Raw genomic sequence first — 22,871 nt, 5'->3', positions numbered from 1 at the left:
TATGAATACGATGAGTCTTCCCGGAACTTCCTGGTATTCCTCCTCTTTTGTTTTAAAGATGGTGACAGTATAGGCGCGTTTCAAGAACTGTGTCCACACATTGTTTTGTGTGGTGATGAATAATTATGCTGTTTTTGAATACAGCTCTTGGCGTAATAATTCCGAATGATGTTGATTTTATCATTTTATCTCTGGCAAAAAAAGAAGCCAACCTTAGCAAATTGAATGTTGGCTTTAAATTGTGTTAAAAGACTAAAAAAGATTTATCACTAGGAATCTGGGCCAGAACATAGTTTGGCAGAAGTTTATGTAATTTAGACAGAAATTGGCCCCTTGAGTTCAAAAGTCCTTACTCCTTTCCTCGTTATGTTATTTTGACAGTGTTTCTTAACCTCAGCTACTTTAAGATAGGTGAACTACAATTCCCAAAATTCTCCAATCTGGCTGGGGAATTGTGGGAGTTGAAGTCCACCTATCTTAAAGTTACAGAAACTATGAGGCACTTGATCAGATAGATATAAATCGTTTTTTGCAAAACGCTGAAACAAAATATAGACTGTCCTGTTTTATAACCAGTTCTAAATGTATTTCTATGGATATACGTTACAACCATTTTCAACGAAGAAATGTATACTCGGAAGCTGAAGCCAACGCGCACATCTTCCTTTTCGTGTATCGTACTGCTGTCTCAAACAGGACGTTTCTCACAGATGGCCCGGAAGCAGATGTCTGAGTTTGCCTTGGGAAGGATGATAACTGTCTGATTTGTGTAGTGGTGACGTGACACTCTTCCTGGTTGTTTGGATGCTGGAGAGGGATCGGAGTCGATTATTGGTGCCGGGTCTGGTTTACTGGCTTTCTGAGGACCCCCTAAGAGGCCCGGGCTGTTGTGTGGGTTTCAGAGCGGGGCCAGATCAGGCCGCCGCTTCACTTCTCGGTAAGGTTTGTGTGGAAGGCTGGTAGCTTTTCGGTTACCCGAGTCCGCAAATGTGAGACTTCTCCAGACTGTTTCAGGTTACCCTGACATGCCCCTTTGCATACGTACAAATTTGAGAACTTTGGGCGGAGGGGAAGCACAGGTGCTATTCTGTGAAGTTAAAAATATAGATAGATCCTGCTTTTGCAGTGATGCCACAAGTTGCACTGGTTGAACTGGAGGAAGAAGCCTCTTCTGGGGTAATTGAAATCCTCTGTGCCCATCAAGTAACCTGGACACTTTTCTTACACCCAGATATATAGTAATACTTTTTTTTAAAAATGTGTATTCTCCCCTTTTATACATGTGTCTAAGGGTGACCTGTGATCAAAAACTGGTCTGGGCTATATTTTTCGTTATACCTGCTAGGTTCACATACCGTCTTTATTGAACCATGATGTATCCAGTTATTTTTCTTGGTCGTGTACAACATAGTGGGATATACACGGACTGGAATTCCACTATAGAGTATGCTAAACTGAGAATTTATTTCAATGTGCAATTATAGGATAATTTGAGTTTTACTTGATTATTATAGTTTAAACTATGGTTTATGTTCAGACTCATCCAATATTTGTGTTGCAATATTTTATAAGTAATATAATATTTTTCTTGTACAGATTCTAGTTTTTTGAACAAATGCTGTCACACGGTCAAATTGTTTCATCCTAATTTTGAATTCAGGAAGTTCGGTCAACAGATTATTAGAACAACAGTACAGATAATCTGGACCTCTTTATTATTGTTATACCAGTGGCTAGTTTAAATATATCCTGTAAATGAGTAAAATGGGAATTTAAACTATTTGTCATCTCCTATCTCCTAAAGCAGTTCACAAAATTATAATATGTTACAAATGGAACAGGTTCCCTTCCCCCTATCGGTTGATATAATTAGCAGTGCAATTGTAAATATGCTTGCTTGCCTTGAAGCCTTTCTGCGCTATTAAATATATTTAAAAGTGTTAACAGAATTATAGATGAAATTTAGTTATTCTAGTTTCATTTTTTTTCTTTATAGTTCCTTCCACTTAATTAAGGTTAATAATAATTAATTATTCAGCTAGATGAGCAATCTTATATTTGTTTAATGAATGTTTGCAGGTATTAAAGGGTACCAGTTAACAGGACAGAAAGTCATAAAATATTATGACAAATAAACCATAGAGGCAGTTACTGACTTTCCTCCCCCCAAAATATGACCAGCAAATTGTTGTTGTTGTTAATTGCGAAGTCGTGTCCGACCCATCGCGACCCCATGGACCAGCAAATACTGGATTACATATCTGGAATTAGAAACTCTGATGAAATACTGTATAAAATTGGTTATTTTTTCATAATATATATTAGGGGTATGTGCACCCTTTAAAAGAAATGCTCTGAAACACAGAGGAATATGTATGAACCATCTCTTTTCAAATTGTTAAAGCAGATGTTTCTTTTTCCAGTTCCTACAGAAACTTTTGGAAGCTTCTTGAGGATTTTGAAAGAATTGTATATACACTGTGGGATGATGGTTGTTATTAGATTGCTTAGATTACTACAAATGCTGCCCCTCAAAGACCACTGAAGCTGCAGCTGCAGCTGCCAGTGTATCCAGATGTACCAGCGTACCCTGATATTACACTCCTACTTAACATTATACCAATACAAACAGCTGATTCCCAGTAAGCTTCTGAGTGCAGTTTAAAGTGCTGATTATCACTTATAAAGCTCTTAATGGCAGAAGGCAAGTTTATTTGCTGGACTGCCTGGGCAGCCATATAAGTTGAATAAATACATAAAGTAGATCAGTTAATTTTGAAACTAGAAGGAAAGGTCTCCAATTTAACCAGTATAGTCTACCTCCTAAATTGCCAACAGTGCAAGTGTAGCATCAATTTCTTGTATTGTAGATGAGAATTGTTATTATATAGTTATTGTTGGATTACTTTTGTTCTGAGAACAAATTTATGGTACAAATGACATGTAAAATTAACAAGAATAGAGCATTTATTAAATTTGTTTACCACTCATCTTGCTCAAGGCAACTATATGGTTTGTAAAAGAAGACAGAACCTCAGCTGTGTGCACTATATGGTGCTTTTCTTGCAATCTCTTTGTTTTATATCTATGTTTGTATATATATCTACTGTATCTCTCTCTCCCCACACATTGAGTAGGACCAATATTAAAGCTAAATATATATTTCTAATACAGATAATAAAATCATTAAACTAAAATACAGTTGCAATCTTAGTTTATATTAACTTACATTTATCCTAGTCCTCGAAAGAGTGGTGCTCTTCTTTTTTGAAAGAAGCTTTTAACAAGAGGATGAATCCAGCTGGTTGAATGAAAGATGGGATAATAGTTATGATTATGATGATGATTAATTTTGTATTTCTTCCAATGTTCCCAAAGATTTTATGGAGTGTCTGGGGACTGAAGTCTCAAGAGTTAATGTTCCAGACCCCTAACACACCGTAAAATTTTGGGGGACTGGAACAGTAAGTCTTGAAATTTCAGGAGAAGAAGAGACTTAGTGAACAACTGTCTCTCTACTATTTACTGATTATTATATGAAGGATAAAGTATAGCTTGTGAAGAATAATTTCAGCAATATTACAATGGTTTTTTTACAGGTCATATTTGAACTGAATCTATTGTCAAGATGGTTTTAGCAGATCTTGGGAGAAAAATTACCTCAGCATTGCGCTCCCTGAGCAATGCTACCATTATCAATGAAGAGGTATGTAAATTTTCCATATGAGATACAATAAAGGCAGCTACGTAGAAAGAAAAGATTATTATCAGTTTGGGTTTGATAGAAAAAACTCCCATATTAAAGTAATAAGGTTAGGATTCTATACATCATTAATTATGTGAAATTTAATGGTCAAAATTCAGTGAATTGGTGCCATTTGCTAAGTAGATTGTTATAGTAATATTACTATTACTATTAATATTAATTCATAATATTCTTATTTCTTTTGTATTGATTTCTTTTTAAAATTTTATATATTTCTCTATCCACTATGTCTACCAGATTTAAGCATATGAAATTTCATTATTTGTTTGTATTATTTTCCGCCCAGTAAATATTAATCTAAACTGTTCACTGGAAAGAGAAATTATAAACATTAAATTATAGATAAATTGTACAGAAAATTTTTTTGTATTGTCTTTCTGCCCTTGCAGGTTTTAAATGCTATGCTAAAAGAAGTTTGTACGGCATTATTGGAAGCTGACGTCAACATTAAACTAGTGAAACAACTAAGAGAAAATGTCAAGTAAGTGAACCAAGCCAAATTAGAATAATGTTGTTTTATCTCTGTGTTGTATTAAGTTTATTTATATTGTTAGTTAGTCTAAAAGGGGGACATGTAAAGTTTTGAACTGCTGTGATAAGTTCAATTTTATATAAATTAAAAAGATATATGTTATTTAATTTTATATAATTTTATATGGATACAATTTTATATAAAACAACTATGTTCAGCTGAACAATTGGTTTTTTTTTATTTACTATACAGGTAATTCTTGGGTCACAACCACAATTGAGTCCCAAATTTCTGTTGCTAAGCAAGACATTTGTTAAATTAATTTTCCCCCATTTTACGACTTTTGTTGCCACATTTGTTAAGTGAATCACTGTAGTTCTTAAGTAAATGACACAATTGTTAAGTGAATCTGGCTTCCCCATTGACTTTGCTTGTCAGAAGGTCACAAAAAGTGATCATATGACCCCAGGACACTGCAATCATCATAAATATGAATCAGTTGCTGAGTATCTGAATTTTGATCACGTGATCATGTGGCTGCTGCAACGGTCTAAGTGTGAAAAATGGTCATAAGTCACTTTTTTTCAGTGTGTTGTAACTTCGAACAGTCATTAAAAGAACTACTGTAAGTCGAAAGCTACCTGTATATTTTTCCTAAGACCAAAATATTTTGTATATGTTGCAAAACGGTACCGTATATGCCGGCGTATTAGGTGACCTGGCATATAAGATGACCCCCGTCTTTATTGCCGAGCCGCATTCCTAGAACGTCATCTTATACGCCGGAAACTACCAGTATTTCCGGCGTATAAGACGACACGGCGTATAAGACAACCCCCGTCTTTGGCGCCGAGTTTAGCGTTTCCGGAAGTCGTCTTATACGCCGGCATAGATGGTACTTATGGAATTACAAGAAGGGTAACAGTAGTCTCTAAAACTAATATTAAAAATCAGAGATCTTCCGGTGGTTAGCGTCGATGATGGCGGCTACATTGTAGCCGTCCTCCTGGGACAGCGTGAGAACCGCGGAGCACAGCAATCACCAGCTGTCCCGTGGCTCGAAATCTCCCTCCCGGGCGAAGGGAGGGGGAAGAGAACCACCCGAATAGAGGTAGAGCATCTCAAACCCCCCAGGGATTTTTGGGGGGGAGTGGAAAGAGAGCTCCCTCGGAGTTCGGGTTGCCTCCGCCTCCCAGCTGTCTTTGTTTCCCTTGGGAACAAAGCGAAACGCCGCTACCATCTCCGCGCTTAAAGGGATCGGGTGAGTGATTTTTTTCTTTAAAAAGCGGAGAGAGCTGGATAAAGGATTGGATTTATTGAGTTTTATTTGCTTTTTAGTTTAGGCTGATCTTTTTTTTTTTTGTTTTTTTTGTTTGTGTGGAGAGTGAAAGTAAAATGGCGATTTGAAAGTTTTTTCCGGGGAAAAAAAAAAGTGAGTCAAACGGAACGTTATGGATTATATAGTTTTTCTTTTTTAAACTTTTTAAGCTTTTTCTCTTTTTCTGAAGGTGGTTTTTTGTTTTTGAAATATCTTTTAAACTCTCCTTTGTTTTTTTTTATTCTTTGAGGATTTTTTTTATTGTTTTTTTTTTAAGAAGGAAGAAAGAGGAAATAAGAATCTTTTTTTAAAATGGCTTCAAAAAGGCAAGCAGCTTCTACAGTTCCTAAGGTGGCTTCTTCTCCTGCGATTCTACTGGTACAACAACCTAAAGCTACACCACCATCTTCTCCTCCTCTGCCAGTAATATCTGTACAAGATATGAAAGATATAATGGGAAATGCAGTAACTCAAATCAGAGGGGAAATGAAAGCGCTTCTAGATCAGAATAAAACTGAAATCAGAGGGGAAGTGAAGAACCTGTTAGAGCAGAATAACACTATTTTGAGGTAAGATATAATTATGGCTCTATCAGGACTTGCTTCTGTGGTTGAGAAGCTTGACTCCAGAGTTGAAGAGGTTGCAGATAAGGTTGACATCTTGGAAGATAAGTTTGAAGGCATGGAAAAAAAGATGGAAACTTCACAAGATGACATTGTTATGTCTCAATATAGGGAAATGGAGTATGCTTTAAGAATCAGAGGTCTGAAAGAGGATATGCATCAAGATCTGATAGAGATTGTGGTGAATGACTTTGCTCTCATTTTGGAGAGGGAGAAAGAGGGAATACTTAGAGAAGTGGAAAAAGTATACAGAGTCAACTCTTGGGTCGCAAAACAGAAAAACTTACCAAGAGATGTGGTGATTTATTTTGCAAAGAGATCTCTATGTAATGAAATTATACAAGCTTTCTACAATAAGAGGTTTCAGATTGCTGCTCAAGATGTCATTATTTTAAAGGAGATCCCATCTAAAATTCTAAGAAAGAGAAAAGATTTTGCTTTCTTAGCCAATGAACTTAAAAAAAGGATGATGCCATTCAGATGGGAGATTCCGATGGGTATTGTTGTGAGCCATGCGGGGACGCGTTATAGACTTAATACAGTTACTAAAGCAAAGGAGTTTTACAGTTCGGTCCTGGGAGCAGGCTCACCATCATTTATGATGCAGAAAGTTATGGATGTTAAAGAGGTGGAACAGCAGTCTGAAGGATTAGGTGCGATGGTGGTTGGAGAGTTACAGTCGGAGTGGTCGCGACAAGCAGAGATTAAAGAGCAAAGAATGACCCGTGCAGCGCATAGACGCAAGGAAAAGGAACAACAGAGGAAAGAAGTTAAAGATTCTCTTCAAGAAAGTGCTTTGTTGCCGGTGGGAGGAGCAAGACCCAAGAGTTCTGCAGCACATTCTTCAATGGCAGATCTTCAAGCAGTCTTCTCCAGGCTTCTGGTTAAGGGAGATGGTAAAGCTCCTGACTTGGAATGCTAATGGCCTTAATTTCCCTCAGAAGAGAAAGAAAATCTTTCATTATTTAAAGCAGTGGTTCTCAACCTTTCTAATGCCGTGACCCCATAATACAGTTCCCCATGTTGTGGTGACCCCCAAGTGGGTGTGGCCACCAATAAGAGGGAGTAGGACAGCTAAGGAAAAGGGAACAAAATGGTGGACAGCATGGTTTGGCGACCCCCATGAAATGGTCGTTTGACCCCAAATGGGGTCCCGACCGACAGGTTGAGAACCACTGATTTAAAGCAACATAATAATGATATTATTTGTTTGCAGGAAACACATATTATAGCTAAAGATCAAAAATACTTAATCAATGCTCGTTTGGGATCTCATTTTGTATCTTTTGCTCCTGGGAAAAAAGGGGGTGTAGTTATTTATGTTAAGCAAAACTTATCAGCATGTTTGGTAGAATCTGATTCTCAAGGGAGATATGTTATGATTGAAGTTGGCTTATATGGTAAGAAAATACTCATAGTGGGACTGTACGCACCAAACCAACAACAGGAACAATTTTATAGATTATTACATCAGAAATTAACTTTGTTGGATTATAGATCTGTGATATTAATGGGTGACTGGAATGGTGTGTTAGATACACAAAGAGACAAAAAAGGATCTTCTATTTCTTTTAAACAGGCTAAATTACCTAAAGCTTTTTTTGATCTGAAAGAGGACTGGGAGCTACGAGACTACTGGCGTGAACGCAATCAGGAGGAGAGAGATTTTACTTTCTTCTCAGATAGACATCAATCCTTCTCAAGAATTGACTTTTTTTTGATTACAACTGATTTATATTTTAGGGTGAAGAATGTTAAAATTTTTCCTAGGACATTGACGGATCATAGTCCAGTTTGGATGCAGTTGGTTGATGAAAGAGAGGAGAGAAGATTGTGGAGGATGAATGAAAATTTATTTAGACAAGAAAATAATGTTCAAAAATTAAAGGAGCATTTAAAGGATTATTTTGTTTCAAATATGCATAAGGGAACTTCAATGTCAATGGTATGGGATGCAGGTAAAGCCTTTATGCGTGGGATTCTGATACAAATGAATTATGCTCATAGACCAAAGGAGATTCAGAAACTTAAGGAATTGGAAGATGAGATTAAATCAAAAGAAAAAATTTTGATCTTAAATCCTACAGATGAAAAGGCTAAAGAATCTATAAAATTGCTTAAAACACAATTTAATATGTTGATGGCTGATCAAACTGCAACTAACTTACTGTATATGAAACAAAACACATTTTGTAATGCTAACAAACCAGGGAGATGGTTGGCTTATCAATTAAGAAAGAAACAGAGACAGAGAATCATAGATAAAATAAATTATAATGGTAAATTGGTATACCATAAGGACTTGATTAAGAAATCTTTTCTAGATTATTATCAAAAACTATATAAGAGTACTAAAATACAGGTTCTAGATATAGATAATTATCTAAATAGAGCCAACTTCCCTAAACTAACAGAAGATCAGAAACAAGAAATTAATGGTTTAATTACTAGTGAGGAAATTGAGACAGTGATTAAAGAATTAAAATTAGGTAAAGCACCGGGTACGGATGGTCTGACATCTATTTATTATAAAACTTTGGTACAAGAGATGATTCAACCTTTAAGAGAGCTTTTTAAAAATATACTACAGGGTTTAGAGATTCCCCCGTCATGGGGTAGAGCTTTTATATCTTTAATCCCAAAAGAAGATCAAGATCTTACTTTACCAAAGAATTATAGACCTATATCTCTTTTAAATGTAGATTATAAGATTTTTGCAAAAATCTTAGCTAATAGGTTTATGAGGGTTTTGCATCAGGTTATACATAAGGACCAAACGGGTTTTATAACTGGAAGGTACATGAAGAATAATGTCAGACAAGTTATTAATCTATTAGAATATCTAGATAAAAATAATCAAGTTTCTGCAGGATTGATATTTCTAGTCGCTGAAAAAGCCTTTGATCAAGTGAATTGGCAATTTATGTTAAGATTAATTGAGAAAATGAATTTTGGAGAAAAAATTTTACAAGCTCTTGGTTTCATTTATCAAAAACAAACGGCACAACTTATTGTTAATGGGGGTTTATCAGAGGTTTTTACAATAGAAAAAGGGACTAGACAGGGATGTCCATTGTCTCCACTGCTGTTTGTTTTAACTTTGGAAATTTTGCTGATTAAAATTAGAGAATCACATGAAATAAAAGGAGTAGAAGTTAATAAAAAAGAATATAAATTAAGAGCTTTTGCAGATGACTTGGTGGTTACCCTGTCCCAACCTACTTATTCGGTAGTAGAGTTATTACAATTGATATACCAATATGGACGGGTCTTGGGTTTTAAAATTAATAACAATAAGACTAAAATATTACTCAAAAATATGACTAATCTGGATAAGCAGACTTTGGTTAAGTTGACAGACTTTGAGGTTGTTGAAAAGGTAAAATATTTGGGGGTTATTTTATCTGTTTCTAATGCAAAATTGTACAAAAATAATTATGAAAGGTTGTGGGTCAGGATACAAAGAGACTTGAAAAATTGGAAGAAGTTGCAATTATCTCTTTTGGGAAGAATTGCGGTGATCAAAATGAATGTTCTGCCAAAGTTCCTTTTTTTATTTCAAATGATACCTATCTTAAAAAATGAGATTAATTTAAATGAATGGCAGAAAGGTATCAATAAATTTATTTGGGCGGGGAAAAAACCAAGAGTAAAGCTTAAAATAATACAAGACATTCGTGAGAGAGGTGGACTCAAGGTACCGAATTTGAAATTGTACTATGATGCGGTGGTCCTAACATTAATTAGTGATTGGGTTAATTTAACAAATGTAGAAATACTCCTCTTGGAGGGTTGGGACTTACTTTTTGGATGGCATGCCTATTTAATTTTTAATAAAAAAGTTGATAGGGTTTTTAAATCTCATATTTTAAGGATTTCTCTATTTCGAGTTTGGAGGAAATATTACAGAAGTGATTTTAAAATCCCATTATGGGCCATACCCTGGCATGCGATAGAGGGAATAAGGAGAGGAGTCAAGATGGATGGTGTTTCTTACGCACAATTACTTAGATGGGATGGTAAAAATTGGCATTTAAAATCTTTGGAAGATCTAGCACAAGAAAATATCATATATTCATGGTTTCAGTATAGACAAATAGTGGATAGATGGAAGTTAGACCGTAATGTGGGTTTACTTAGAGAAGATGAAAATTTTCTTAAACATGTAAAAGACCAAAGACGAATCCATATTAAGAGAATTTATGGGGTGCTAGTAGAACTGGATTCAGAGGCAGAATTAATTAAAGATTATATGATTAAATGGGCACAAAATTTTGGTGAACCAGTTCTACTAGATACCTGGGAAATTATCTGGGTGAGGAATGTCAAATTTACACAAGCCCAGAACTTAAGGGAGAATTTTTATAAAATGTTTTACAGATGGCACCTTGATCCACAAAAAATGTCTCGTATGTATCCTGACTTACAGCCCAAATGTTGGAGATGTGGTTGTTTGGATGCTACTTACTATCACATTTGGTGGTCGTGTAAAAATATAAAAGCCTTTTGGATTAAGATATGGTGGAATATCCAAAGAATTTTTAGAAGGAGGGTAAAATTTACCCCACAATTGTTTTTGTTAGGTATCGTTACTGATTGTGATACTAAAGAGACCACATTGATGTTAAATTTAATTACAGCCGCAATGCTGTTAGTAGGGCAATGTTGGAAGAAGGAATCTTTGCCTACTTTGCAAGAGTGGTTTTTTAAAGTTTCTTATTTGGCGGAAATGGCAAAGATTTCGGCTTTTTTGAAGGATCAATTGCAGGAGAAGTATTTTGTGGTATGGAAAAAATGGATAGATTTTATACAATATAAGTTGGATATTAAAAAAATATTATTTAGTTTTTCAATAACTTATATTTAAAATTTAAAATATCATAGATTTTATTTTTATGTATTTTTATTCTCTATTTTTATTATATTTTCTTTTATCTTTTTCTTTTTTCCTTTTTCTTTATTCTTTTCTCTTTTAAGTATTATTCTTTTGGTATTTACATTTTTTTATATGTATATTATTGCTAACTGTGTTATAATTTGTTTAATTAATGTATTTAGTATCTAGATTTATACATGGTTTATAGTTTTTTGTTTTAAGATTTTTTGAAAATTTTTTAATTAAGCCTATGTTCAGCTCTGGGAAGATCGGGGGAGGGAATGGGAGGGTTGGGGAGGTTTGGGGATGGGTTAAAAAAAAAAAATCAGAATTCTTCCTTGAGAAAGAAGACAAGAGATAAGATTGATTATACATTGGGCCAGTCTTCTGGAGGAAAAATAAATAGGAAGCTGGAATACAAAGTACAGTGAGATCCACTTAAGCAATAATGCTTAACCTGAAAAAAAATGAAAAGGTTGCTGGCTGGAGAATTTTGGGAATTGAAGTCCACACATCTTAAAGTTGTTAAGTTTAGAAAACACTGATCTAACTACCAAAAACTAGAGAAGGTGGGATGAGAGATGGTCAGGAAACTCCAGGATTGTAGGCTACAGTAGGAAATTGAAATCCATGCTGGAAGAAGCAGTAACCAACCAATTCTGTATTGTTGCCATAAAAACTACACGGATTCTGGAGTGATCAGAAACTGATCTTTTATCTAAGGGAACATTTTTGTTTTATTTAAAGATAATTACCATCATATGAAATAATAAAGTAAATATTCAGGGATTTTTGAGCAAGGACAAAGTTCACTTAATATAGAGTACCTTCCCCAGATCCTCAGTATAATAGTGGAACGTAAATTATATTAGTTCAGTAGGACATTGAAGTCACCTTATATTGATTTTTTCCTTTTTCCAACCATAGATCTGCTATTGACCTTGAAGAAATGGCTTCTGGACTCAACAAAAGAAAAATGATCCAACATGCCGTCTTTAAAGAACTAGTTAAGGTAGAATTAAAGTATTGTTTTCTAACCTATATCTGTAATATAGACAAACATTCTAGGTATCCTTATTCTCTTAGCTAAATATATAACAAAGCCTCTTATCTATCTCATATTCATGTATCTATATGAATAATGCATGGCCATTTTAAAGTAAATCTGTTGCAATTATGGGGTATGCATAATAATTAATAAGGCTTGCTATTGATTGAAAATATCTTCTTCGTAGCATTGCAGCAGTTCAGGCAGTCCTCTTCATACGATCATTCATTTGGCGACTGTTTCCAGTGACAGCATTATGGAACGCTGTCTTACTACTGGTTGCCGAACTTATAGCTGTTGCAGCACTCATGTGATCACGTAAACAAAATTTGGGCACTTGGCAGCTTGCCCACACTTAAAACTGCAGGGATGGTTCAACACCCCCCCACCTATCTCTCCTCCCAGATTTATGTCATTTTGCCTAAATCAGTTTTTGTCCTATGATCACCACTTGCAGTCTTTCAGTTCTGAATAGAGTCATGTATTTATGCAACGAGGATCCCAAATCTTCTGAAGAGAGTTCCCCAATTGTGCTAATTCTAATAGAATAAAATTAAGGACATTTGCCTAACTACTCAAATCAAAAATTTTCTGAAAGCTAAAACTGCTGATTCTTTAGTTTTAAATCAGGCTGAAAAGTTAAGAGAAATAATTATTACATTTTATTAGTGTAAAAATGACATTCTTGTACTGTGATGGCATGGCAGAAAGATTACAATTTCTGCCTCAACAAGTGTACAGAAAAACACTTTGGTTGAATTTATACATCGGTCTTTGCAATTGTATGATACATTGAGTTTTATAAACCACAATATGTTAGAATTATATATACACCAGACTGTTATGATTTCTCAACAATCCATAGTTAAAATAAACCCACTTAGCATAAGGTGTATTGTAAATTGAACTGTTAGTTCCTCAGATTGGCTTCTTCTGGTCAACTGTATCTAACTTTGTATCTCTTTTACCAAAATTCTTAAAGACAAAGAGAAGAATCAAGGCAGTCTATTTTACATTTTAAAGGCATTGCCATTGCCAGTAGCATCAATGTAATATTGAGGAGAGTGAAGGACTTGACATGTCCTTTGGGGCAGAGGTGTTCATTGTTCCATTGAACAATGGTTGTATATTATTGAAGCAGAAAGAGAATAACATTACTTTGATTTCTGACTTTTGGAACTGAGCAGAAAAAGTGATATTGGAAAATACACAGTATAAAATATGCAAAACAAAACCCGGAGGCTTTGTAAATATTTTGTGATTTTGGCAATTATGCTGCATTTTATTTTGCAGCTTGTAGATCCTGGAGTCAAAGCTTGGACACCCACAAAAGGAAAACAAAATATCATCATGTTTGTAGGCCTGCAAGGAAGTGGCAAAACAACTTCATGCTCAAAGGTATCATGTATTCCACACGATATGTAATGATAATTGCTTTTTTAGGTAGATTTCTGTAGCGCCTGGACTATTAAGTGTTTGAACAGATTTCCATTTATATGGTTGAACTTCCATTATTTCCATTTTTTCATATGTACTCGGATCTGCTTCAGAATCTCCCAACCCTGAATGGAAAAAGTTAAAAAAACTCTATTTTGTTGCTAGATTGAATCCATAAATAGAATTGAGCTGCATTTTCAAATATTAAAAGGATGAGGAGTATGAAGAAGCATTTTGAAGGCAAAATCAATATCTAATAGTGTAACATAGATAAACAGTTATGGGCCATTTTCAGAAAATTTATCCTCCTTCCAGCCTTCTAATCTGACTGTTTTGGAGCGATACTTCCAGAAGCAAAGCTCCCAAAACATGGTTATGTTATGTTTCAAATTGAAATAAGGTTGTTTGGAGGTTGGACCACATCCTGAACACCTGAACTGCTTTTGTTTCAATAAACTGACTTTCAAAAATGTGCCACACCATCTTTGGAATAATTGAATTGGCATATTCAGGGAGAAAGGAAGCATTTCAAAAAAGAAATACTTGGAGTGATATGTTATATCAGTAATTCTAAATCACTTGAGAAAATTGTTTTTGAGCAGCACATAAACATTTTACAGTAAAACGTAAAAACGTACACTATGAAACTAAGGTCTATATTATATATTTGTTATCTCCTTACAAACTATTCTTTTTAAATTTGAAAATATTGTGAAATATATTATTTCCAATTCAGTACGATGTATAGCCAATGATGCAGACCAACTTCTGTGTGTTTCATTGGCCATGTGTACGAAATATGTCAGATTTTACTGAAAAAAAGTCTTTTGTAATCCAGGTAACTAGAATTTATTAGATTTTTTAAATAAAATACAAAAACTTTGCTTGTACTACTAGTTGGCAAAGTTGACAAGATAAAAAGGACCATGTTAGAGCATGAGAACAACAAATACTGTAGTTGGTAATACCAGTAGACAGACCTATAGCTCCGTAATTGACCGTACCTTAAAGAAGCTGATAGAAGATAGATATTTCAGTCTTTGTATGTGCAACTTCAAATAAATGAAAACCAAAAAAGTGTTTTTAATAATAGCTTATAAGATTATATCTTGACTTTGTTTAAATTAACAGTTGGCATATTATTACCAGAAGAAAGGCTGGAAGACATGTTTGATATGTGCAGACACTTACAGAGCAGGTGCGGTGGTTAATTATTTTTACTTTGTTTTTGATAGATGCATATGTCCTGCATGGCTAACAATATTTGTATTCTGTAGGTGCTTTTGATCAGTTAAAACAGAATGCAACAAAAGCAAGAATTCCATTTTATGGGAGGTATGTATAATACCTATTAAATATAAATATTGATTATCCAGTTTTGAGATAGTGTCTGTAGATGTTCACTACATAGATATAGTTGGATAAAGCTAGAACTTTATTCTGATATTCTCTTGGTTAGTATTTATCAGAGATCTTCAAAAAGTTTAATAGCAAAGTGTCTTAAACTCAAGTAAATTAATGTGTGTATTATCACAGTTCAAAATACCTCTGTTTACCAAGTTCAGCAGTTTCTCTGGAATAAGAAATGGACATACTACCCCATATTTATGTGATGCCTTCTTATGTTTGTGTATGTGCTTGCGTCTATATCAATATATATCAGAAATTTTGGAGTTGGACTAAATTATTTAGTTAAAGAAGCAAATTAACAAGTGAACATTCAAAATTTGGAAAATATTCAATATCTGTTATCTACTTGTCTATGAAAAAAATACAGAAAACTAATCTGATACATTACAGTAATGTCTTTAAATGTCTTAAAACTCAGCTTTATTTCCAAGTCCTTTCTTACTACCACAATGCAGGGGAACACAAAATGTTTTATTTCAAACTGTTTCAAGGATGTGATTTCAGAAAACATAATTGTTCTAATCTTAATCAGGTTTTGGCATCAGTTTGCTCTGCAAACTTATTTCAATTTAGTTTCTGAACGTTTCATTACCAGACTAGATAACATCAGCAAGAGGATTTTCTCGTCCTATTTTCCTTTGCTTATAAATGTCTTATGCAGGTTGGTTTGAGCATTCTGGAAATGGTTTGAATTATTTTTTAACTTGAAATTACCCCATTTCACACTCAAAACTGCAGTCTTATGCTTGAAACAGGACATTCTAATGGGATGTTTTGTGCTCAAATGATCTGAGATTAAGCGTTTTACATATTCTGTTGTATATCCCATCCCTATAGTGTTCTTCTGTTGTATTTTAATTTTGGTCATGGTAGCTAGATTCATACAATATGCAAAGCAACATGAATGTGCATTACATGTGGATTTACATGATTAAAAAACTGTAAAATAAAAAGTAATTTTCTTAATGGATCAAATTTATTGGAATTCTCCATTTAAATAAATTAGTCTTGATTGTCAGTTTATTAACATAAATAGAGGTAAGAGCAGAGGTAACTAGTAAGGCATTCAGAATACGTTCTTTGATAACTCTTGACTGTACAATGAGCCTAAGCTATCTGATCCCCCCACACCACCACAGGATGGATCTCCTCCTTCCTTCCTTGCCTATAGTGATGCTTCCCCCTTACATGACTCATCATCTGCTTCTGAGTAATTTTATAACTTCATATTATTTTAAGTATGGACTTTTCTTTGAACTAGTTACACAGAGATGGATCCTGTAATTATTGCTTCAGAAGGTGTTGAAAAATTTAAGAATGAAAACTTTGAAATAATAATAGTTGATACAAGCGGTCGTCACAAGCAGGAAGACTCTTTGTTTGAAGAAATGCTACAAGTTGCTAATGCCATAGTAAGTTTTGTTTGAATAACGATAAAACTATTTTAGAATTTACAAACTGTATATGGTAAGCAAATGTAGTATCTATTGCTGATCATTTGCCTGCATGCCTCACAAATCTGCTCTAGAAAAAGAATGGATTTTCTTTTAGCAGATTGGGGTTGGTATGGAATGGAGCAAAGAATGATACATGAATGAAAGTCCATTTGGATATGGCCAATAAGCTATTTTGAATTGGAAATGGGCTTTCAGTTATTGTTTTATCAGGAGATTATAGAATCATTTCCTGTTCTAAAATTATATACCAAGATCTTCAGTATATAGAAGATGTAAAATCAGCATATAATGCAGTTTTTTATAGGCATGTCTAATGGATTAATTATTAAATATATATGCTACCAGACTCATCATCTGCATTTGGTGGGACTACAAAATGGGTGCATGAGATTAACAGCATTTATTTCTATTTGAATTTGGAACAGTTGTAAAGAAACTTAATTCCTTCAAAATGGCCACCCTTCAAGGGCTAACACAGAACTCATTATACTGGAATTATGCTAGAATAAATGTATGAAGACTGCTACTATATATATAGTACTTGACTTATCACTGCAATTGAGCCTGGAATTGCAGGTGCAAGCTGGTCTTTAAACAGGTCATCATATAACCACCCGATTTTATGACATGTTGTTGCAGTGGTCATTAAATGAATGCCACGGCTGTTAAGCAAACCTATTGTTCACCTTGGGCAGTTTTGCTGAAAACCAGAAGCAAACCCCATTTTCTGGCAAAAAATGCTGTAAAGGTGGTCATCTGACTGCAGGATCCTGCAAATAGCCACAAATGTGTGTTGGTTGCTAAGTGTCCAAAATGCAATCACATAACTGTGAGTGGGCAGTAGACAACAGAACTTTGAAGCTGGGTCATAAGTACCTTTTTGGGGTCCACTGTAATTTCAGTAAGAGACTCGTCTATAAGCAAGGACTACCTGTAGAGTAAAATGTGCTGTGAGCACAAAGACAAAAAGCAGGATTTCCATTTTTTTAGAAATTAAAAATTGAACTAAAACTTGAATTAGACAAATGTTTTATTTAGGTCAAATCACCTACAACAACTGACAGCAGTTCTCCAGAATGAAGGCAAGGAGTTCCCCCTGCCCCCATCTGAAGACACAAAGGATTGAATGTTGATTTATTTACTTACATGGAAAGTGCTTCCCAGCTGAGATTTGATGGAGATTTGATCATTAAATATTGAAATAATTGAAATTTAGAATAAATGTGCATTTTCATGAAATCATTTTCATCTCCATTAATGAAAGGAGCATACCACTGTTAGATGTTTAACATGACCTACAGTTTACTATCACTTTGAAGTGGAGCAAGGATAGGAGCTCCTAATTTATGTTTCCCTTGTTTGGATCATTGCTTCCAGCAACCAGATAATATAGTTTATGTGATGGATGCCTCTATTGGTCAAGCCTGTGAAGCTCAAGCAAAGGCATTCAAAGATAAAGTTGATGTTGCTTCTGTAATTGTGACAAAACTTGATGGCCATGCCAAGGGAGGTGGAGCATTGAGCGCGTAAGTACTTTTTACTTAATAATGGGCCAAGCAACACTGTGATGCCTATAAATAGCTGCATAAAATAAAGAGTTCTGAAAAGACAGAGTTGATCCTGCATTTGATAGATTTTCCAGCTCTTTTAGCTTTGCTTTTTGGAGAAATTGAAGCATGAAGAATTATTGTCTCTTCACTGCTTACTGTATTTTGTTGGTGGTGGGAGGAAAAACTGAGTTTTTAAACTATCAGGGTTGAGTGAATATTCAAATTTCAAAACCGTAATGCACAAGAAGTACATTCTATTCCTTTCTTAAATCTTTCGTTTTGAGGCCAAGATACAAAAATATAAACCTGTGTTTCACTACAGAGTTGCTGCAACTAAAAGTCCAATCATTTTTATTGGAACTGGAGAACATATAGATGACGTTGAACCTTTTAAAACACAACCTTTTATCAGTAAACTTCTTGGTATGTATTTTTCACTGAAAAAATTTAATTGCTAAAATTAATTTTTCTTCTGAATTGTAATGGATTATACTTCAGTTGTTAAAGAAGTATATTTTTATTACAGGCATGGGTGATATTGAAGGATTGATAGATAAAGTAAATGAATTGAAATTAGATGACAATGAGGCTCTCATAGAGAAATTAAAACACGGTAAGCTATGTCCCAAACTTTGCTAATAAAGCAGTGTTTAGCAATTTAATTCATTTGTCCATTTTGTTTTGAAAGATGGGACGAACCATCTGATTTACAATGTACAAATTTAATTAATGTTTTAACCATTTAGGTCAATTCACATTGAGGGATATGTATGAACAGTTCCAAAACATCATGAAAATGGGGCCCTTCAGTCAAATACTGGTAACTATATTAAGATTAGTTATCTAAAAACCATTTAATGCATTAATATTCACTTTGAAGTAGCTTTTAATACTTTTCTGAAATTATTATAGGGTATGATCCCTGGTTTTGGAACAGATTTCATGAGTAAAGGCAATGAACAGGAATCAATGGCACGGCTAAAAAAACTGATGACGATAATGGACAGTATGAATGATCAAGGTAACATTTCTAACGTAACTGAATTTCAACTTAAGGCTGAAATTTATTTATGCTGTTGTCAGAATAATGAAAAAATCCAAAACATACATACTTGTATGTTTTTTCTTCTGTAATTCATTATGATTTAAACATTGAACAGGATTCAGATTTTCCCTTCTATGGCTAGAAGGCTTCCTTTGTTTATTGGGGGGAACCAACATGAGTTTATACTTGCTTCTGGAGAAATTGAATAGGGTTTCAATTTTCTCTGATACCCCATCTTTCATTATTAGGAGTTTCACTAATACAAATTAAATCCCAATCTATACTTTTACTTTCTTCAGCCGATTTAATTACAACCTAAATCTGTAGTATTTACTTCATTTTTAAACATGGTTTATGGCTTATATACAGTATAGAACAGTACCAATCAGGTAAAGAATTTTGAGAGAAATTATCTTTAAAAAAAATCTGTAAATTGATATGTTGACTTTTTAGCACTATTATACATGAATAATTCCTCCTTTATCTGTTGCTTCTCTAAATTATAGAACTAGATAGTACCGATGGAGCCAAAGTTTTCAGTAAGCAACCAGGAAGAATCCAAAGAGTAGCAAGAGGTTCCGGTGTTTCAACTAGAGATGTTCAGGAACTCCTGACACAGTACACAAAATTTGCACAAATGGTGAAAAAGATGGGAGGCATTAAAGGACTTTTTAAAGGTGAGAATCAATGCATATTTTGAATATCTACTATACATGCATACACAGGTAGTCCTCAACTTTCAACCATTTGTTTAGTGACCGTTCAAAGTTACAACAGCACTGAAAAAAGTGACTTATGACTGTTTTTCACACTTACGATCCACACTTATGATCGTTGCAGTAAACCTGTGGTCACAAGATCAAAATTCGGATGCTTGACAATTAGTTCATATATATGATGGTTGCAGTGTCCAGTGTCATGTGATCACCTTTTACAACCTTCTGACAAGCAAAGTCAATAGAGAAGCCAGATTCACTTAACAACTGAGTTACTAAAATTATCAACTGCAGTGATTCATTTAACAACTCTGGCAAGAAAGATCAAAATGGGACAAAACTCATTTAACAACTGTCTCGCTTAGCAGCAGAAATTTTGGGCTCAGTTGTCTCAGCAACAGAAATTTGGGACTCAATTATGGTTGTAAGTCGACAACTACTTGTATTAGGCATTCTGGATTGACTCAGTTGCTTAGTACTAGACTCATAGAACTGAATCTAAGAGATCCATCTGCTGATACGGTAAGCCGCATTTAGTGATGGAACAGATGTCTTCTTTGTTCCTGTCGCCCCAGAACTTATCACATAGCTGCCAAAAAAGATTGAAGAATCCTCCACAGGACAGATTTGAGAGACATGTAATGCTGGTCCATGACCGTAATAAAATGAATTGATTTAGAGGCACATGGAAAGGAAAAAGAGATGTGAAGTCTTAATACATAAGTCATTTATGGACGTAGCCCATAAATTCTAGAAATTGATTTATAATTTCTATCTGTATTAAAATTTGGCACGTAGAAGTTAACTTTTGAAAAGCTACCTTTAGTGGAAACATATAGTAATTAGTTGTAGAAATTACGAAGACAGCTAATCTGCACAATTTTTTTGTAGAAAGAAAAATATTTTTATACATTTATGAAATTTCTGCAGAAAACTGTCATTATTGATATTAAAACACATGAAAAACTGCAATATTTGTTTATATCGCTTGTATGAACTGCCTGTCTCTAGTAATCACTCAGACTGTGAAGCCAATTTTAATCCTGCAGAATATTTACAATGCTTCGCTGCCAGATACCAATCAGAAGAGGCTAAGAGAATTTTCATTACTGTTTTGAAATACTAATGAAGATGAATATACATGTCCCAGGATAATGTTGCAGGATCCAATCTGGGTCGGTCACTGGGATCAGAGGATTAGTCTTCCAAGCTTTCGGATTTGTGCTGGAGTCCATTCTCAGGAAACTTCTCTCTAGCAGTGTGTGTGCTTTGGGCTACTCTGTGTATGATATTTTGAAATACTTCATTATTGTTTTTTTCTTTCCTCTCTCCTCTTTACTTTTCTTTGTTTTAAGGAGGTGATATGTCAAAGAATGTAAATCCATCCCAGATGGCAAAACTGAATCAACAAATGGCAAAGATGATGGATCCTAGAGTTCTTCATCATATGGGTAATTATGCCTTTTCTTTTCTTGCTGCAGGAGTGGGCTGAAAAGGTACTGCTTCCTAACCATTTGGGGTGCATGGACCTAGTTTTGTAGTTCTATGCAAAAGCTACAGTTATGAGTGTTAAAATTAAAAAAATGTAAAAGGCTTCTTCAAAATTGTAATGGTGCCTATATTACAATTTAATATTTCATTACAGGTGGCATGGCAGGATTGCAGTCAATGATGCGCCAATTTCAACAGGGAGCTGCTGGAAATATAAAAGGCATGATGGGATTCAATAACATGTAAAAAGCAGCCTTAATAAACTGACTTGATTGACCATTATTTGCTGGAGTATTCCTAAAAGAATGAGAGCTCCTTTTCTGCTGTGGAGAACTTTAATGCAGCATTATATTTCTAAAACATCCGTTTGGAAACTTTCCAGTATTTAGGTCTAGACAGTGGTTCTAGTTTGGCTTCAGTTTATTAATGTTTCAGTTTTAATATTATCTGTTTAAAAATAAATCATGTATAAATTTAATATTTAGAGGAACTTTTTAATTGTTTCAAATGGCAACCGTTATATTTGTAAACAATTCAGATCTTTGAACAATGCCAGTTTGTCACAAATATATTGTAAAATAAACTTACATGGTTGTAAATTGAAGAGCTGATTTTTATGCTTACAACAGACTTTAGAACTAAGCCTGTTTTAAGGAAGTGTTTACTGTTGACAGCATGCTTCAAAAATGACTTTCAATCTTCTCAGTTGCAACCTCCCTTGAGGTAAGTTTGGGCAGCAATAATAAAACAATATATCTTATTTCCTGATAGTTTGCTATCAGGTAATTCAGAAGAGCCAATGTCCTCAGGAAATGTTCTGTGTAAATTTGTTGCAGGAGGTGTTCAGATAAATTATATCTTCAGTTCCAGGCTAAATTATGATAGCCTGGAACTGAAGATATACATCCATACATCCATCCACAATAAAAATACATCATTCATATAGAAAGCAAAAATATTTGAACACAACTTTGACTAAATCCTTTGATGTAAATTAAAATGGTGTCCCATAATCTGCAAAATTTGCTTGGCTTTCCTCAAAATCAATACCAGCTGGATTAACAAAATGCTAATACTAATGTTTTAGTATTGATTTAGCAAATGCAAAAGCCCAACTATGTAATTTGGTATGTATACATTTTATCACATATGGCTAATAATAGGCATACTATTTTGTTCTATTAAATATGAGGTATATGATATTGTACCCGCAAGTTTTATAACAGGGAAAAAATTATGATTAACAAACTGCCCTGTATTTGTATCAACTGGTTTTAACTTTTTATTTTGCTTCTAGAAATCCAAGTCATGCAAATTCACAATCTATTCTGATATTCTTTGCAATTTGGTAAAGATCAGTAGAAAGAAGTGAGATTGGAAGATGTCATATAGTGAAAGAATTAGTGGTTTAATGCAGTAATTTTAAACATAGGTTTTCAAATCCAAGTCTGTAAAACATGAGAGGTCCTTGGTGCTCTCAGCTTGATTGTTTTGTTGCAGACATTTCATTACCCAAGGTAATCAATGCTAGTCTAGATATCTGGTGGCTTCATGGAAAACAGCTGAGTTGAAAGATATGGACTTTGGTTATTAGTATCTTTATCCCAGGGAAGATCTGGAGTTCAAAAAGATTTGGACTCTTTCATTGCCCAGGGAAGGACA

General features: G+C 34.3%; 1 protein-coding gene across 2 annotated transcripts; it reads left to right on the top strand.

Moving 5' to 3' along the window:
- The first annotated feature begins 2 nt into the window (after positions 1-2).
- Positions 3-21,808, top strand: SRP54 (signal recognition particle 54). Of its 2 annotated transcripts, none has more exons than XM_039351836.1 (16): positions 3-33; positions 3,600-3,706; positions 4,156-4,247; positions 11,983-12,067; positions 13,397-13,501; positions 14,672-14,738; positions 14,818-14,875; positions 16,212-16,362; positions 17,785-17,933; positions 18,280-18,380; positions 18,484-18,570; positions 18,704-18,777; positions 18,870-18,978; positions 19,509-19,679; positions 21,074-21,169; positions 21,364-21,808. In XM_039351836.1, exons 2-16 carry the CDS (start codon positions 3,629-3,631, stop codon positions 21,453-21,455), a joined length of 1,515 nt encoding a protein of 504 aa, XP_039207770.1. In that variant the 5' UTR covers positions 3-33; positions 3,600-3,628; the 3' UTR covers positions 21,456-21,808. The 2 variants fall into 2 exon arrangements, with proteins under 2 accessions (XP_039207770.1, XP_039207769.1); XM_039351835.1 differs by lacking the exon at positions 3-33 and adding an exon at positions 700-937.
- The last annotated feature ends 1,063 nt before the right edge of the window (positions 21,809-22,871 follow it).

Source organism: Crotalus tigris, unplaced genomic scaffold (assembly GCF_016545835.1).
Source record: "Crotalus tigris isolate CLP2741 ecotype Arizona unplaced genomic scaffold, ASM1654583v1 scf7180000018371.15429387391:27106975, whole genome shotgun sequence".
NCBI classification, from domain to species: Eukaryota; Metazoa; Chordata; class Lepidosauria; order Squamata; family Viperidae; genus Crotalus; species Crotalus tigris.
This window is presented reverse-complemented; position numbering and strand designations above follow the sequence as displayed.

Coding starts and splice junctions, on each gene's coding strand:
- SRP54 (XM_039351836.1), top strand. CDS start 3,629: ATGGTTTTAGCAGATCTTGGGAGAAAAATTACCTCAGCATTGCGCTCC. Junction 18,381..18,483: donor TTTTATCAGTAAACTTCTTG/GTATGTATTTTT, acceptor TTTTTATTACAG/GCATGGGTGATATTGAAGGA. Junction 18,979..19,508: donor GGACAGTATGAATGATCAAG/GTAACATTTCTA, acceptor TCTAAATTATAG/AACTAGATAGTACCGATGGA.